At 42.5% G+C, this 18,909-nt stretch overlaps 1 protein-coding gene across 2 annotated transcripts in view; it reads right to left on the reverse strand.

Moving 5' to 3' along the window:
* Nucleotides 1-18,909, reverse strand: part of RFTN1 (raftlin, lipid raft linker 1) — a 199,097-nt gene that overhangs the window by 94,747 nt on the left and 85,441 nt on the right. For both annotated transcript variants that reach the window (XM_012766959.3, XM_012766960.3), the window contains exon 4: nucleotides 413-521. In XM_012766959.3, coding sequence (XP_012622413.2) covers nucleotides 413-521 — 109 coding nt within the window. The remainder of the gene's footprint in view (nucleotides 1-412; nucleotides 522-18,909) is intronic.

The raw sequence follows: 18,909 nt of genomic DNA on the forward strand, positions 1-18,909 counted from the left end.
CTGCACGCAGTGGCCGCAGGACTCTGGCATGCTCCCCTGCCGGGAGAGGAGGGGGCCCTAGCAATGAAGACCCACAGACAAAGGAAGGCGGCATCTGAGGGTTCACCTCATCTGGAGGGTGCCAGAGGAGGCCTGGCAGTAGGCCTGCTGGCCTGTCAGCTGTTAATGCCACTCCAGTCCTAAATGACAGGATCCAGGGTCCCACCAGCCTGGGGGTGTGGGTGAAGCCATCTTGTTCTAGAGTCATCTATGGAAGGGCTGCTCCCCCGGGGGGCTGCCCAGAAGTTTAGGTCATGGTTCTTGCCACAGCCTCCCGCTCGCGGCTGCTCCGCCCTCAGCCAGCTCCCCTGCCCACTCACTCAGGTCTACACCCTGTGACCCTGTCCAATCACACCCTGACTGTGGTGCTCACCTTCTTAATGAACTCTGGGATGATTTTTTGGTCCGTCAGGTGGTCTAAGGAGGAACAGCAATCTAATTCCAAGATGTAGCCATCATTGTGAAGATCATTTTTCTGAGATCTGAAGAGAAAGAAAAGCACACGCATGCAAAGATTAAGATTTTGCACAATATTTTTTTTTAAAAAAGAACCACTAAGTATTTAATGAAGCCCCAAATTCTTTCCTGACAGTAACTGCCAAAAAAGCATTGCTAAAAAGTAATTTATGGTAACCTCAAGTAAGATATAGATATAGATATAGATTTATGTCATAGAAAGACCTCTAAGACATAGTGTCATATAAAATAATTACAGAATGATGGTTTAGTAAAATAGGGCTTATACTATAGTTAAACACGCACACACATAGAAACTCCAGTAATCTCTATTTCCCATTGGTGTATGTCTGCCAGGGCATAGAGAAAGAACTAGTAAAACATGCACTAAACCAACAACAGCAGTTACCTGTGGGAGAAGGGGAGAGCCTGCGTGGGAACTGGGTGGGGGTGACAGTGGGGGTGGGAGTAGTGGCAATCAAAAGGGACTTTAGCTATAATCTCTAATTTTTTTCATTTTTAAATAAAGAGAACATATCACTTAGAAAATTGAAAATTAGGGTTCAACCCCAACAGAGGGCAATCTAGCAAAATCTATCAAAATGAAAGATGCATTCAAGAAAGACTACCAGGCAACGAAACGTTAGACTTTCTGGGAAAACAGAGTGGATATGAAGGGCTGTCTGAGGTAAAGGCCTCCAGTCTTGCGGTCAACGTGGAGTCTTCCCAGCATGCCCCGCCCTCTCCACACGGGGACGGGGGCTGCTTTCCATGTTGCCGCCACAGAGACATGCCCGTGGTATGACACAGAGCCAAGCTGTGCTCACTTGGGAGGACTAGCAGCAAGCAGTCACCAAAAGGAAATTCTACCAGCTCACAGCCGTTCCTTGGTAGGGCTCCTGTGTGACACTAATGTGGGTCTAGGCAACTCCTGGAAGCCATGTGGTGGCCAGAAATTAAAGAGGATTCCTTGGTCCAGCCAGGTGTATGGCAACAAGAAGGGGTACTTGCAGCTAAGGGCTGGCAGAATGTGCTCGCTCTTGTGGGAGGCTGGTGGTGGGGAGCGGAAATTAGTGACCAGGCTCTGGGCTCTTTGTCCCAGGCTCACACCACACACACAGTCACTCTGCACTAGCTGGGGAGTGGAGTGAGCAGGGCCCTCGAGGCCCACTTTCCAGGCTGCTCTACCAAAGAGGGGCCCCCCTGCCAGCCCCAGTGACAGAAGGTCTGGCCACAAAATCCTTAAAGTGGACACTGTCACACTGAACTCCTGAGACACATATATCTCACCGAACAGTTTCTAAGTGCTCATTTGCTACAATATTTTGTAATGAATTTATAAGATTCTTACATAGCATTAAAAATAATTTATGCTACCATGAACCATCTGGGTATGATTTATATGAAAATTAAAAGTGAAGAAAAAATAAAAAGAGGATTTGGTTTTCCCCAGGTGTGCAGCTGTGATTTGGTAAGCAAACTTTAATGGCTTACTTTTATTTTTATTTCCCTCTAACATGCCCTTTCAGGTGTAGGGTACTGAGGTGCATACATTTGAAATGTAAAAGAATAAACTGATTCCAAATTGGTAAGCCTGGAATAAATTAATTTCAAATAATAAACCAATTCTGAACCCTAGGCTTCTTGCCTTAAAACTTAGAGACTCATGTTTTCATCCCCTCCCCCCACCCCAAACAAAAGACATATCAAGAGGAACTAAGGCAGAAGATTCCAGGCTTTTGAAAGAGAAGACTTGGTCAAGACACACTGCCATATGTATTACGTGAGGTCGCAAACAACAAACATCAAAGGGGGGAGGAAGTTCTAAAATGTAAAATCCCAGCTGCTCTGTCACATGGAAATTAACGTCAGACTGTATGAGGTTATTTATAAATACTCATTGAGCTTTTAAATGATTAGATTGAAAAATTATAGTCATTTTAAGTAAGTCAACGCCATATCTACTCAGTACAACATTCACAGAATGAATGAAAAGGAAGATGACTATAAGGCTGTAATTTGATAAGACCGTAAGCAACTCACAGCCCAGATCAATTCGTAAGGAATAATCTTTAGTACAGGACCTAACAAGAACCATCTTTGGTTCTGGAACAAGAAGTTCTATAACAAGAAGGGAGGCTCTGGTTCATTTCATCACATAATCAACTCAGTTACAACTGAACTGAAAGGAGTGCAAAAGATCAAGAAAAATAGGCATTACGAATTTTCTAGATGAACCATGAAAAATTACATCTCAGCCTCCTGTTTCCAGGAAAAGCAAATTCAATGCAAATTAGGGGAATAGGTGAGATGAGCAACTAATAGGCTTTCCCCTTGCCTTTAGGAATTAGCTCTGCAATCTAAAATGAAAGTGTCAGGTCATGATCTGGTTCCCTTACTGGGAGTCGAACCCAGGCCACCTGGGTAAAAACTGGGAATCCTAATGGCCAGATCACAGCAGGTCAGCAATCTGCCCTTGGTTCTTGGTACACTCTTGTCAAAGAATGACAACACACACTCATGGCCAAGCAAGCCAGAAGCGAAGTTTATTGAGCAAAAGCAAGATACCTTCACCATAGATAGCAAACGGGCCCCTGTTGCTACAGAAGACCTGACTGTTAACTAAAATTTTCATTTTATATTGTATGGGTTGGACCCTCCCTGGCAGACATGACTAATGCTTCACCTTGATGGACAGCTGTTAGTTATATAACCTGAGTCTTACTATGCATGAGGATTTCCCATGAGCCTCTCTGAAAGCAGGAGAGGTGGGGGGGTGGGGCTGCAATGCAGATTTATGCTAATGACATGATAATTGACCCAAGGTTACTTTTGGTCATCTTCCAGACCCTGGTGCACCTGCACTGCTTGGCTTTCTAGGAATTTCTTCTTCCAGGAATACCGGCCACTTTGGGGTTATCGTGCTGGGTTATGATTAGCAGTGCACTCCTCCTCCCTGCTCATGTGGTGGTTATCTCAAGGGGGTGCTTGTCTCTTGTTCCTGGGGGAGCTGGAGGCCTCTCACTATCTACCTAACAAAAGGATTGGCTGAAGAATGGCTAAAGGGGAGAGAGGGTGGTAAGGATCCCTGAACCCTCCGAGGACAGATTGCTGCTGAGCCTGGAAGTCAGCACTCTGTGAGGGTGCTGCTGCAGCCTGATAGCAACAAGAGCCGGGTGGAGGGCACAGTCACACAGAAACTCTCTCCCTGCCACTAATCCTATGACAAACACTATGGAATCCACTAGCAAAGCTTGCTCGCAGGGCTGCCAGAGGGAGTTTCTGGGTTTCTCAGCCCTGGAGGTAGGAGACCATAGTTGCTGTGATGAACACACCTAAAGTGACCCCCCAATGACCCCTACCTCCTGGTGTTCACATCTTTGTACAATCCAGACCTGTGACTTGCTTCTACTCAACAGAATATGGCAATGGTGATGGGTGTCACTCCTATGATTGCATTATGTTGTATTATGTTCTAAGACTCCATCTGAGCAGAGGGGAGCAAGAGACCCTCCTACTGGCCGTGAAGAAGAAAGCTGTTATGTTAGAGAGCAAGGAAGTGTAGACAGCCCCTGGCCAACAGCTGCAAGAAAAGGGGGATAGAAGTCCTGGGACTGCCAACAACCTGAAGGAGCCTAGAAGGGGATCTTGCCTCAGTTGAGCCTCTGATGACACCACAGCCCCAGCCAACACCTGCATTGCAGCCTGCTGGGATCTGGAAGCAGAGAACCCAGATAAGCTATAAAAACCATGAGATAATAGATTTTGAGCCACTAAGTTTGTCATAATTTATTACAGAGCATAGAAAACTAATATTAAAAAAAAAAGAAAGAAAACTAATACAGTTCCTGAGAAGGAAGACGGCAGCTTCATGCTCAGAACAAGCTATTCACTGTTGGCCAGGCATAGGCCAAGGCCCATAGGCTCCAGTCAGACACCTGAGAGCTCCTCTGTTGGGTGAGGAGTTTTCTGTGTCCTTGAGGGCAGAGACAACTCTGGGAGATAGAAGTGGACTTTGAGAAGTGACCTCTACGGGCCGTGACTTGGCCATCTAAGGAACCACAGGACAAGGGACTAAATATCCTACAATCAAGTTTTTAAGGAACAAGCATCAGCCTGAAACTCTCGGCTGAGCAGGCACTTGCCACCCTCCTGTGGGGAGGGGGAAATACCAGTTATAGTTCCCAAAAGGCCATGTCATCGAATCATCCTGGAAAAGAACATGGGAAACCACCAAACTTCCTCAGATGGCTTCCATTTATGGAAAGGACAGAGAGATCTGGGTTTACACACTAAGAAAGAAGGACACAGAATGCATTTCTGGAGATACAGGGTTAACTACCAGCAAAAGTTTCTCAGCGTACCTTATCTGAAAATTAACACCAAACACTGTCCACTTAAATAGAGGCACTCCGAGAAGAGCAGGCATGGCTAACGATGAAATATGCTTCCCCATCACCATTGTCAAGCTGGTACATTCCACTAGAATTGTTAGTTAGAAGCCACAGGTTCTAGAGCTAACTAGAGGTGGGTCATTTACGAGCTCTGAGACTCTAGACAATGTATTTAAACTTTCTGTGCCTTAGTTTCTTTCACTATTAAGTGGGAATATTATAAGTAGCTATTTCTTAACATCATTGTAAGGATTAAATAGGAAAGAAATGTGTAAAGCCCTTAGCAGAGGGAGTGGCACAAGATCCAGGATCAACAGATATTACCTGCTAGTGACCTGCTATGATCATCTGTAACTGTGCTGTTTACTTTTCCTTCCCAGCACTTTTCACAGTTCATAACTATTCATTCAATGAATATGGATCACACTACCTCTATGTGTCTGGCACTATTCTTTAGCATTCATTGAGAGACACAAGTGACAACATCTCTGCCCTAGTGGAGCTAACAATCTAATAGGAGAAAGACAATAAACAACAGACATGCATGAACACCTAACAGAGCATGTTCAATGGTGAGAAGTGTTAAAGGAAGAAGAAACAGAGCAGGGTAAGGAGAACAGGGAGGGGACAGTTGCAGTTTTAATGAGGGCGGTCAGGACGGCCTCATTTAGAAGGTGAGATGTGGTGTTCCAAAGACTTACAGGAGGTGAGGGGTCAGACACGGTAATATCCAGGACACAAGCTCTCCAGGCCGAGGGAACGGCCTGTGTGAGGGCCCCAAGCTAGGGCCACACACAGAAGCTCTGCAGCCGGAGCTCCGGGAGGAAGGACAAAGTGCAGGAGACAAAGTTAGATGCCTACAGAAGACTAGATAATGCAGACCTTCCAGGCCACAGTAAAGACAGAGGCTTTTACTCAGAATTACAGAAGTCCTTGCAGGGTATTGAACAGAGAAGTGACATGATCTGATTTATTTTAATAGGATCCCTTTGGCTGTAGGGGGCAGCTAAGAGACCACCTCAGTGGTCCAGGTGGAAGATGATGATGGTTCAAAGTGGGTTGGCAACAGTATACCAGCAGTGATGAGAAGTTCTAGCTTCTGGCTACGTTTTCAAGGTAGAACCTTCAAGATTTCCACATGGACAAATCGTGGGGTGTGAAAGGAAGAAAGCAGACAAGGATGACTCCAAGGATTTTTGCCCTAGCAACTGGGAGAATGGATGAAGCTGCCCCAACAATGATGGGGAAGGCTTGGGTGGCACAGGCTGGGTGGGAAGACTGATAATTCAGTTCCAGATATGTTGGATTTGACATATCCAGAAGACATCCAGGTGGAGATGTCTGGTAGACGGTCAAATGTATATTCAAGTGTGGGCTTCAGGAATGGTGTCTAGAGATGTAAATTTAGGGGTCATCAGCTTCCAGGTGGTATTTAAAGAGACTGGATGAGATCTCCATTAATATAGAGAAGGGGTCAAGGGCTGAATTTTGGGACCCTTTACCAGGAAGTGGTTGGGGAGAAAAGAGAAGAAAGCAGTAAAGGAGACAAAGAAGGAGTAAGCAGGGAAGAGGAAGAAAACCAAGAGCACATGTTGTCCTAGCGATTGCTTCAATTAACTAACTTAGAATTTTCTCTCCAGTTTACGTATCCTCTTGAAATCCCAAGAGGGAAATTGCATTTAATCCACCCTATGGAAATAGATGTGAAGAAATCTGTTTACTTTTGATATACGATTATCCTGTTAAATTGGCAGATTATCAAATTAATATGTTGGTTTGAGTGCAGAATAGCTTGGCTCCTTGAAAAAACAATCATTATCCTACTTCAGAGTCATTTCTTAGAAACAGCCTGGGGGAAAATTAACTACACAGAACTCTGACCCATCTCGCATTTTGGGGCCCCCACTTATCCACGGCACTGGAGAGTTGAGGGAGATCTACTTCTAATCATTCCAAAGGGATTTTCTGAAAGGAAGCAGGAATAAAAGGATATTACTGAGCACAGATGTGATTCCCTGAAAATCAAGCATGAATAAGACAAAATGAATTCTAATTCTTAGAGTGTGGCAACATAGTATTATCAAGGCACATAAACAGAGTGGTTCTGATTGCTGCAGACAGTGGAGAAGCAGCTAAGACATCAGAGCTTGGTTAAGTTTTAAAAAGCCACCATGACATCACAACTGAATACACTGTGGCACCCTGGACTGGATCTTGGAACTGGAAAAGGTCATTAATAGAAAAACTCTGAAATACAAATAAAATCTGCAGTTTAATTAATAGCAAAATAGTGATGTTGATTTCTTAGTTTGACAAATGTACTATGGTAATGTAAGGTATTAATGATGGAAGGAAACATGGTGAAGAGTGTGTGTAATACCTTTGCAACTTTTCTGTTAAAACTAAATTATCGGTACTTTTGTTACAACCGAGGGGTCCATTCTACAGAGAGGGCCGTTGGTCATGTCTTGCTCTTGCTCTGTGAACCTGTATCTTGCTCTTGCTCTGTAAACCTATCTTGTCCTTCCTCAATAAACTTCATTTCATGCTTGCAAAAAATAATAATAAGAAGAAAATTATTCCTAGGCTGGGTACATTTTATCTGCCACTCTCCTAGAGATTTTCCTTGGGAGATAGCTGAGCAAATCCACAGAAAAGGGAAAACATGGAAAGAATGACTTATAGAGATCAGCAATTTAGACTCCTATATTCTTAAGAAGAAAACAAACCTTCAAGAAAAAAGATCAGAGATAAATGAAATATTAAGGATGGGGTCTACGTGTCTTTTGGTCAGAAAAACTCAAAAGTACTTTCCAACTTCTTGTTTTCCTCCCTCCTTTTCATTTTTTATTATGGTAAAATATACATCACATAATATTTGCCATTTTAAATCATTTTAAAGTGTACACTTTAGTGTCATTAAGTACATTCACAATGTTGCACAATCATCATCACTACCCATGTCCACAACTTTTTTGTCATCCAAAACAGTCCTCATTTCTTTAACAGCTTTTAACTAAAACTTGGGCCAAAAATCAATGTGAACAAGTTCAACAAATAAATAAATATTTGTCAAACACACACACAAAGGTAAATTTGGACACTGAGCATCTGTACACAAACCTTTCCTAACCGCAAGGTGGGAGAGCAAAGAGCCCTTGTGTCCCCGTGCTAAAGAAATTCTAATGTCAACACGACTGGCCACAGATGTCAGAGTTGTTTAAAAACCTAATAAAAGACCACCTACTCCGTGTCACATTGACCTCATTACTCCTACACAAACATCCACCGTAATAAAAACTGTGTGCAACACGCAGAGACATACCTGGAGATGCTCACTCGTCACAACTGTCACGTCTGCCGAGGCTGGTGTGGTCACTCCTCTGGCAGCGGAGGGCCAGAGGGTCAAACAAGGTTGCAAACTCAAGGCCCACAAGTAATGAGTAAAGGATTTTTTTTTTTTTAAATTATTTTTTTTTATTTTGGTATATTATGGGGGTACAAATTTTAAGGTTTCAATAAATGCCCATTTCCCCCCCTCCCCCCAAAAGTCTGAGTCTCCATCATGACCATCCCCCAGATGGTGCACATCTCACTCACTATGTATGTATATACCCGCCCCCTCCCCCCTCCCACCTGCCCAATACCCTATTACTGTAGCACCTATGTGTCCACTTAGGTGCTGCTACTCAGTTAATACCAGTTTGCTGGAGAATATATCTGGTGCTTGTTTTTCCATTCTTGGGATAGGATTTTTTTTTAAACCAAAATACATGATCTAGACACTTTGTTCTCATATAAATTACATAGGAACGTCCACCAAGAAATACGCACTCTCCTATATTTTTTCCAAACACGGAGGGCTGTCAGACTCCCTCTCACATTCTCATTTCTGAAAGCTCTGTGGTTGCAGAGAAACTCACGTCCACCATCCACCGTGAGCAAAGTCACAGTGCAAAAATGACGATAAATGGCAAGTGCCACGTCTCTCCGGTGTTGGGGGACAACGAGATCAGTAGAAACCAGACAGTTTATATCCTAACTATTACTAGGAATTACAGGACAGGGTTGCCAAATCTTATAATTTTTTTTTAAAGAAGGCACGGAATTGTGTTCTTATGTAGGCCATAACTGTCAAATTTTGGCTCTAAACAATGTTTTTTAATGTCATATAGGCCAAAAGCTTTGGGACTGTGACTTCTCAGCCACTAGTCTGTGGTTACATACACAAAGTTCCTATGTGAGTCACAGAGGGCTGAATGCCAGGGTGTAGATAAGAGTGAAAGATTATCTAACTGTATCATAAGCAAAATAGCTAACCCCTAAAGCATTGCAATGACTCGGCAGATTCCTCCCCTCAGAGCTCCTCCCTGGCCAGGAAGACCAAGGCCACCGAGGTTAGACGGTCCTCACTCTGCTCTCCTGGCTGGGACATGACACTTTTCTAAGCCATCAACAGGACATTTTTGCAGCAAGTACTGCTAACACTTAAGAGTGCTTTAAATATTGGTAATCGCCACAGGCAAAAGGGTTAATCCTTAAATTAATCCTGACAAAGAGCCAACTAGTAAGTTGAATACTCATTTTGGTTTCATGGAAGACTTGAAATGAGGCTACTAAAAAACAAATGCCTGTCAGGAAACTATTATAAACTGTACTTTTAAGTAACATAAGCATGTGACTAAAACTATCACACACATTACTTTTAAATAATAAACATGTAATAGATCTCATTTCAGTTCATAAATCCCTTAGATCTCTTCAAAGACCATGAGTTTAAACAATGTCTTCTTTTTCCCAGGATAGTAGGCGCAGTTTAAACTTCAGTTATGAAAAGAAGAGAGAATGTGTAGTTTATCAATAGGGTTATTTTTGCTTCATTTAGAAATAATCAAAAGGAATAGTGAGAAACACAAGCTTAGATTACTAGGCACTTCTCCAATCAGGAAAAAAAATGACTAAATGTCAGTTGACAGAAACAAATTCTCTGTTCCTGGGAAACAGGAAGGAATTTTAAGATTTTCTTCCCCAAAAAAGAACACCAGTTTCAAAGAGAATAATCAGAATGGCTGTTTTTTTAAAGTAATAGGGAGAGAAATGAGCAAGAGAACGGAAAAAGATCTGTCAACGAAAGAAAAAGAAGACTTTTCCTAGTTTTATTAACTCATGTGTAACTAACGACAATAAAAAAATCTGTTAATATTTATTCACTCATCTATCCATCACCAGCTTGACTACAGATCACATATAAGAAATTAAAGGCATGGGGTTAGATACTGCCTCTGGAAACTGAAAATCTACGAGAAGAGATGAAGCTCATGTAAACAAGTGCTAAGAGACTTCAGGTATTTCCAGTGTCAGGGATCAGGGGGAATTTTTAAAAGCAAGAAGCATGTGAGCTGAGTCTTTGAGGCTCTGTGGACATTAGTCATGAGATAATGGACAAAAGGACATTCTAGGCACTGAGAACAAAAATTAGCAAAGATCTCAACTGAAAAAAAACACGCATTACATGATGGAAATAAAAAATAGGTCAGATAGGCAAAGAGTGCATGAAGGTGATGGGGCCTGTGACTCCCCTGGGTCAGTAATCACAGCCTGAGGGATGTACGGAAGAGCTCACTGTCAGAATGGATCTGCCACAGAGGGATCTGCCGAGGCCAAGCAGAACAGTGGGGAACAAGGCTGGGAAGCAGGATGGGACTCGCCTTAATTCTGACATTAAGGGGATTCACAATGGTCTTTAGACAGAAGATAACCACAATTCAGATTTTGGGAAGATTAAGCAGGTGGCACCGTGTATGACTTAGGAAGAGGGGAAGAATATTTTAGGAGAGCAGAAATGAGAGCTGAGCTAAGATATTTGTAGAGGAAGTGGACGGGTGGGAGGGTGAGAGATTTTAGATATTTCTTGTCCCTGCAAGTGGTGGTGCATGGGAAGAAGAGGAATGAGCTGCTGCTTCCCAAAGATGCTCTCAGAACAACAGGGGAAATATTTCCTATAATTTTCATGACCCCTCTTTGCAAAATGAGGCCAAATTTACAAAAATAAAATGCGGCTGCTAGAGTTAAAAGTTTTCCCTAATAATAAAGCTTAAGAAATATTATACTTGGTGGGGGGCGCGGGGGGCGGGTCAAATAAACAAATCCTAATGGATCTTTAAACAAAACATCTAACTACAGAGTACGTCAGGGGAGTTCTGAAGTAGGAAGCAGAAAGATGCAGAAGAATTAACCCATAAATGGGACACTGCCCTTCCTTCTGATTTTCCCTTCCTGTTTCACCAAAAGACACTCACCACTTTTGTTGAAAAGGGTTTGGTATCTCCGGGAACATTCTGAAAATGATGGGGGGAGGTGAGCACATAGTGCTATCACCACACACTGTCTCAGGAGCTGGGCACGGCCAAGTGGGCGCATGTCACTAGGGCATCTAACTATCTGATCCTGCTACTTATTCTAGAGAAATCTTGCCACATCCTATCTCGAAGCTTACAGGCAGGACTGGCTCCCTGGTAGATAAACAATGAGTAGCCGTGCATTACGAGGAGTCCACCCTTAACCTTAAAAGGCCAAGAGGGAAACAAACACACAAACTTGACCTGTATAATGTAGTGTTCCCTGTATAATGACCTCAGTGTTCCCTGTATAATGTAGTTGTGAAAGAATTTCAATCCCCAGTAAGCTGGGCTACAGAAAAGAGGAAAGCAGCCACAAGGAATGGAATTACGGGGACGGTCCCACTTTCCCTGGAATCCTGTAAGGTTGTACTCCTTTACCTTGAAAGATATAGAAAGAACTAGTATTACTGTGTTTCCCCGAAAATAAGACCTACCCATAAAATAAGCCCTAGCAGGATTTCTAAGCATTTGCACAATATAAGCCCTACCCCGAAAATAAGACCTAGTGATGGGCGTGGCTATGCAGCATATCTGCACAACCCATGCATTTCCTCATGGAGTGGTAAAGAAGACGAGCAGCCCTTCTCATCTGCCCCATGAGAGCTCTATTGCTCCACATGAGAGATTGGGGCCAATAGTTCTAAAGGAAATAGAGTGGCAAGAAATTCAGGATGGAATTCGGGGTTTGGAGAGTTATGATGATGTTCCAGAAGAAGATGACTTAACTATATTTGAATAAATGTAGATTGTTGTACCATACTTAAAAAAAAATAACACATCCCCTGAAAATAAGCCCTAGGTGTCTTCTTGAGGAAAAATAAATATAAGACTCTGTCTTATTCTTGGGAAAACACGGTAGTAGTGATGCACAATTAATATATTTTATTGCAAAGGGAACACTGAATAAAAGTAGTTCTGTCTGACATTTATTGGTTCAGAAAAGTTACATATCTGCAAACAAAAATAACAATAATAGCTACACAGGAATGGTCTTCACAAGACTCACTCATGTGCCATGTCCCGTTGAGTGACAGAAAGTCTCTTCTTTACCGGCATTTAATTCATATGTTCCAAATTAAGATTTGCTTATTATTTCCTTCTTTTCTAGATCATCCTACCTACATCTTCTGAGTTAGGTGATGGAAATGTTCTACATCTGCACTGTCCAATAAAGTAGCCACTACCCACATTTTGCTACTGACACATGAAATGTGGCCAGTGCAATTGAGGGACTGTGTTTTTAATTTTACTTCATTTTAATTCATTTACATTTAAATGGCTCCACATGGCTAATGGCTATGTTATAGGAAAGCACAGTTTAACTCTGTTCTCAAACTTTAATGTGCACACAAATCATCTGGAATCTTTTTAGGATACAGATTCGGAATGGCAGGTCTGGGCAGAGCCGGAGAGTGTGCGTGTTCAGGGAGCTCTTCAGTGACGCCAGTGCTGCTGTCCCTCGATCACACTTTGAGCAGCAAGAATCTAACTGCTTCAGGAACCACCAACGTGATTTAGAAGCAAATTTTTTTAATCACACACACCGTCAGAAAAAAACTGAGTACCACTACACTAACATCTTACATATGTTACAAAACATAACATACAAAAGTTAAAAAGATGAGAAATGGAGGAAATAGGCAATATTTTTAAATGATCACAATAAGTTGATATTATTAATAAGCTAATACCTTAAAGCATAATATACACTTGAAATGAGATTCATTGTTGACAATAATGGATATATATCCACATTTGAAAAAATTCTTCTTGATAATTGGAAACTTCTTCAAATCAGATCCAAATAGGTGGGCACTGATGTTTTAATCATCTCACACTATGCCCAATAAAGCCATTACCAACAGTGAGAGATGTGTCAGTCTGGCCATTTGTGTGCGTGTGTGTGTACATGTGTGCACAGAGACTGTGTCACAACTGTGGGGTGGGGGCTTGCTACCAACATCTAGTGGGTGGACATCGGGGATGCTAGAAAATATCCTATAATGCAGGGATAGCCCCACACACAATTATCTGGCCCAAACTGTCAACAGTGCCAAGGTTGAGAAATTCTACCCCTACCCTAACCCTAATGGCTAAAAAATTAGAGAGGAGTGGTATTAGAAGCAGTCAACGTAAATCCTGATTCCTCCACTCAGGAAATGTGCGAAGATTGACCTGGACAACCCACTACTCTGAGGCTCATTTTCTTCATCTTGGCTTTCTGGATTAAGGATAACATATATCACATGAAGCAATGAACAAGGACTCTGTCCAGCCACAGCATAAATAAATAGTAGCTATTATGGCCATTACCAAAACCAGTAAATCATACTAAGAAGTGCCTGCAAACATATAAATGTTCTTCACAAGAAAAGGGGGCTTTTTGTACCTAATAAGAACCAGGTTGCTTGACGTAGCAATTTTGGGGACTTAAATATAGAAGAACATTATATTACCCCCCCTAGAACAAGGGATCATGTTCACCTTATTCTTGCTAACAAAGACCACTACAACCTTAGAAGACACAACAGATACCTAATAAATACATTTTGATTTTGGTTTTAGGAAAGAGAAGAAAATGCACTAATGGCCCTAGAACCATGATTTGCGCACAACCAGTTAGTGCAGAAACTGACAAGGCCCAGCCAGCCTGCTGAACAGAGCCACGCAGGAAGCTCCACATTGCAGTGGCAACTCTATGTCCTGAAAGCAGTGTGGTGATGAGCCAGGCCTTTGGTCCCACAGTGTAGCCATGGGAACTAGGGATGCTGCAAAGCCCAGAAGATTCTCAGACTTCTGTGAGGACACTTCTATAAGCGCCAGGGCCTGTGAGCCAAAAGATGGCATTTCTGCACCATGGGTCTCCAGGTGGAACTTAAACTCTGTACCCACCACACACTCCCATGCACCCACCCCAAACTTCAGTACTGAGAAGTCATTAGTGACTTCTTCAGTGTTATTTTCTAGGGTATAAAATGAGAAAGAGGAGATAAGTGGAGATAATGGCAGCTTTCAGCTACAAAATAGTGTTGTGTGTAAAACCTCTGCTGAACACATAATGTTTTCAGCAAATACTAACAACAAAACCAACAATCATGAGGACATAGTAAGAATTAATTATAGTACTTAACACATACAGGAACGAAGCAAAGTGTTCTCAGACCCTCAGAAACAGGTGTTGTATGAATATGTGTTATTAATTTTGTTTTTAAAGTCTCCGTAGCCAATTTAAGTTCCAACTTGTGGCGGATGAATAGGAGGCAGATGAAACGATGTACTCCACTAAATCATATTTATGGCTTTTGCTTCTTTGTTGAATGGTTCCATCTTTCAAACATTAAAATTATGATAAAAATCAGTTGGATAGATTATAGAGATAATCATATCAAACTCCCAAGAACATTTAAATCACTAATAATGTATTTATATACACCTGACAGTTATTTATCTACATTCGTACCTAAAAATGTGCAATTCAATTAGTACTAGTCTTTCCCACAACCCATCCCTGGTAATGACCATTGTATCTTTTCTGCCTGAAAAACACCCAAAATCTAAGTTACCTCTGATTGACAAAGATAAAAAGGACTTTGCCAGGAAAATTTAAAGATAGACAGTCTGAGCTCCTAAATTTAATATGAGATAGACATATAAATACAAAACCTTAACACTTTAGTAAAAGTATTTGCAATGAAATTACCTACACTGTATGCATATAGCCCTCAAAATTCATGTCCAAGCGTCCCTGCAGTCTACCTTGTAATGCCACAGAATAAATCTTCCTGGAATCCATTTTTATTTAAAGATTGGATGTACACATGGGAGGAGGAGGCCTTTGTTTTATTTAAAAATAAATACAGACATTTCATGGCACTGTGGTATTTGCATAAGTTTTAAGATCAATGGGAAATTTCAAAGAAATGTAGTGCTTGTGCTTCTGCGTTTTGAGTGCCTGCTCACTATTCTCTGCCATTCCAAATACTTCTGGGGAAAGATTGGAAATCACTAGTATGCTAATGCTCTGTCTCAGAGAGACGACAGAAATAAAAATAATAAAATGTGGGGAAAGACACGGGCAATCAAGGCCAGCTAGGAAACGGGGGCAGGGACAACGCAGGACTCCTGCACGTCTCTGTGGTTCTCTCCACTGGGATGAGGGCCGAGGGTTGGAAGAAGAGAACAGGAGCAACAAGGCAAGCCATTTAGGATTGTGGAGGAGGAAAAAAAAAAAACCCTTTCCCCAAGAGAATGTGGCTTTACGCCGGCATATTAGATTGGGAAGTGCAAACACAATAATTAACAGTGAATCCTGAAGCTTCAACACACCAGAAAAGGGTGTCACTCCAGAGGGAGATGGGAAAATAGGAGGACTAAATTAAGGCAGTCTCGGCGCTGCTGGACAGTGCCTTGGGGGGCGCGGTGGCAGCCCGAGAGCTAATCAAGTCCTCTACACACCTCAGGAAGCTCGAGAAAACTGACGGAGGATGATACCACGCCAGAAAACAAGGTGAGGGGCAGTCGCCAGCAGAGTGGGCGCCCTTCCCGTATCTGGATCCAAAATAGCGACTCCTGGGCTGAGCAAACAGCTTCTTATTCCCCGCTCTGATTTAAGAAAAGAGCTTTGAATTCACCTTCCTTGATTTCCGCTCTGGGGACGAAACCGGCGGCTGCGGCTTCCCCGTGGCAGTAGCACGTGTCAATCATCGCCCGAGCCCACCGTTGCTTTTCTTCCCCACGTGTGATCCCAGCAATCAGCGAGCTCCGGGGCTGCTCCCCGGCCTCGCGTGTGAGCATTTTCTAGGGCGCACCCCGGGAGGCGCCGCCACCCCCTGTGCATTTCGCTTAATTATGAAACCTCTTTCTAGAAGCCCTATAATTCTCCCAAGTGTCAAAGTAATTGGTAAAAATTAGACATGAAGAGATACGAGGCCACTTGAAGAGGACACTTTCGACTATAATTTTTAAAAGAATTTTCTTTTTGGTTCCAATATAATTTTGTACTTTCCCAATTTTGCCCTTTTCAAATGCCAAAGAAAATGTTCATGTTATCTTATAGGCTAGAAAGAAAAAAAAAAGGCAATGTAATGCATTTGTACTTCACTTAAGGTCTACAAAGATTTCCTTTTCTTTGAAGGCCGTCCTTTGGATGTTTTTTAAAAAGAAAAAGAAGAGTGAAAAATAATGGATATATATTCTTGTGGCAAGTCACTGTGATTTTGGCAAGGAAAGAATAGAGAGAGTGTGTGTGTGTGTTCCATTACTAGGGTTCCGTGCTGTGTGGCTGCATTATCCAGAAGCACTTTTGGTACGGTAAATATGTAAACCAAAGACAGATCCAACTCCTAATGAATTTACGGTCCTTTAGTGAATAATCGAAGCGACATTCCAAGGGCATGGTTTTACTCTACTTGATTCAGGAAAATTCTACTGAGCAATACCTAATCAGACCTGGCACTCAAACAAATGGGAATCCAAAGATGAAAGAAGATTTAGCAAGGGGAGGGGAGGTGGGCAGACATATAAAAAAAAACAGTAACAGGAGAGGCTGAGAAGGGCAGCGATTCCCGTGCGTCAACAGCAGAGTTGGCAGCTCAAAGGACACGTGATGAACTCCACCAACGTGAGCGTCACAGGGTCTTAGAGGCTGCAAGATGGCAGCCAGTGGCGTGGTTAGGGATATACAATGCTATCTTGAAAAAGTGAGGCAACATTTTAGAAAGAGAAGTTTCCACATAAAAATCCAGATTTCTGGCTTTTCTTGAAAAAAGTACAAGATTTAGCAACCACAGGGCAGAGCTAAGCCCCTGGCTCTCCAATTCCCAGGAATCCCCAGTAGGCATCTTGAATTTGTTGTAAGCCCTGTCTTAGAATAAAAGCAGAGTCTTCAGGATTTTAGATTCTGGGCCCCAAGAGAGGAAACAAAGGGTAATGACCGAGCACTCTCTGAGATTTTCTTTCCTGGAAATAAAACAGCCAAAAGCCAAAAGAATTGTCTCTCTCTGTATCACTTGACCCTGGGTGGCCAGAGCTGACTCATTCTGCTGCCCGTAAGTACTTGGGAGTGTAGCTTGCTGATAGGGTCTAAGAGAAACAATTTCTCAGACACCAAGCATATGGTCAATTTGGAACAAAGCAACTCACTGTAGCTCTCAGCAACCCATTGCATCTCTTCTAAGAATCACTGGAGGAATCTGATCTAGAACGAGAACCTCAGCACCTTTGGCTAAATCAGCAGATGGAGAAGTGGACCCAGTCCTCATGGGCTTATCACGACTTCATACACAGTCTCCCACGACCTCGTACCCAGCCCCAGGTTTCTTACGTCTGTCCTCCCACCGTTCCCCTCTGGGTCTTGTGCTCCAGCTACTCCTCATTGCCCGTGGTCTGCTCTTCCAGGCTCAGACTCTCCACAGCCAGTCTCCTTGCCTAGAAGGCCCCTCTCACTCCTCTCCCTGTTCAAATCTACCCATCATCCCAAACCCAGAGCACATGAGAGCCAAGGATCCTCTTTTTTCTAAAGCACCCCTGTCAACAAATTCTGGGTTACAGATGCAAACCAAGACCTAAAGACTTAGCTACATAATTTGCATATATATTTTATAGCCCTGCAGTAGACAGATAAGTTTCCTGAGATTTAGGAGTTCCTTAAAGTCATCTTTGCATAGTAAAATTACATACATATTTATCTTAGAAAAATCCAACTAAAAGGGAGGCACGTTTATGCCACTTATTCTACCCAATAGGCAGATGTGTCCCAGGACGGACTTGAGAAGGAGATGTGGGTTCTTGTTCACTCAATCTCAGTCTCCACAAATGCCCCGCAAGATGCAAGCACCTCACCACCCTAGGCGAGATTCTAATGAGCATTTACTATAGACTGGAACCAACTGAGCACCCCATGGAGTTCACTGTTGGAAACAGCAAGCTGATCCAGCCTTGAAAGAAGACACACATTGGTTGGGTAGAGAGAAACTGTGGTACTATTAATACATTACAAATACATTTCATGGGTACTTAAGATTTTCAAGAGCAATTTTGATTATATACATTTTCTATCTTCGGGCACAAGAGTGTTATAATTGCATCCCCTGCATTAACTGTAGCTCCTCCAAGGGCCCCCTCAATCCTAGGCCAAAACATGCCTGATAAACGTCCACAGAGCTGCCCAGTGTCCTGGTTCCTGTGCCAATAAGGTGTTACTCCAGGGGAGCTGTACCCAAACGGTTTCAACCCATTAGTGATGAAAAACACATTAATAACACCCTAGCTCCATGTGTGAACAACAATTCAACAGCTGAAAAATGGCCAGCACCATGTATTGTTGTTCTGTACTTACATGTACAACCATAAAATGACCGAGATTAAACCCACACTGCCGAAACATCAGAAGTGACATTTTAATGACTGACTTCTCTCAGCTATCAAGTTTTGAGATCTTTGGCAATTCATTCTAAGGAAAACTACCCTCCATGAATGAAGGATCACTTAACTGTACTTAGAATTCAGAGTGAATGCAACTATACTGCCTATTCACAATCACTGAGTGCTCCAAAGAAAGAGTTGAGAAAGGGGAAGTACAAACTCTCTCTTATTCGCTAAGTATTTCATATTCAGCTATT

Source organism: Microcebus murinus, chromosome 1 (genome assembly GCF_040939455.1).
Source record: "Microcebus murinus isolate Inina chromosome 1, M.murinus_Inina_mat1.0, whole genome shotgun sequence".
Classification (NCBI taxonomy): domain Eukaryota; kingdom Metazoa; phylum Chordata; class Mammalia; order Primates; family Cheirogaleidae; genus Microcebus; species Microcebus murinus.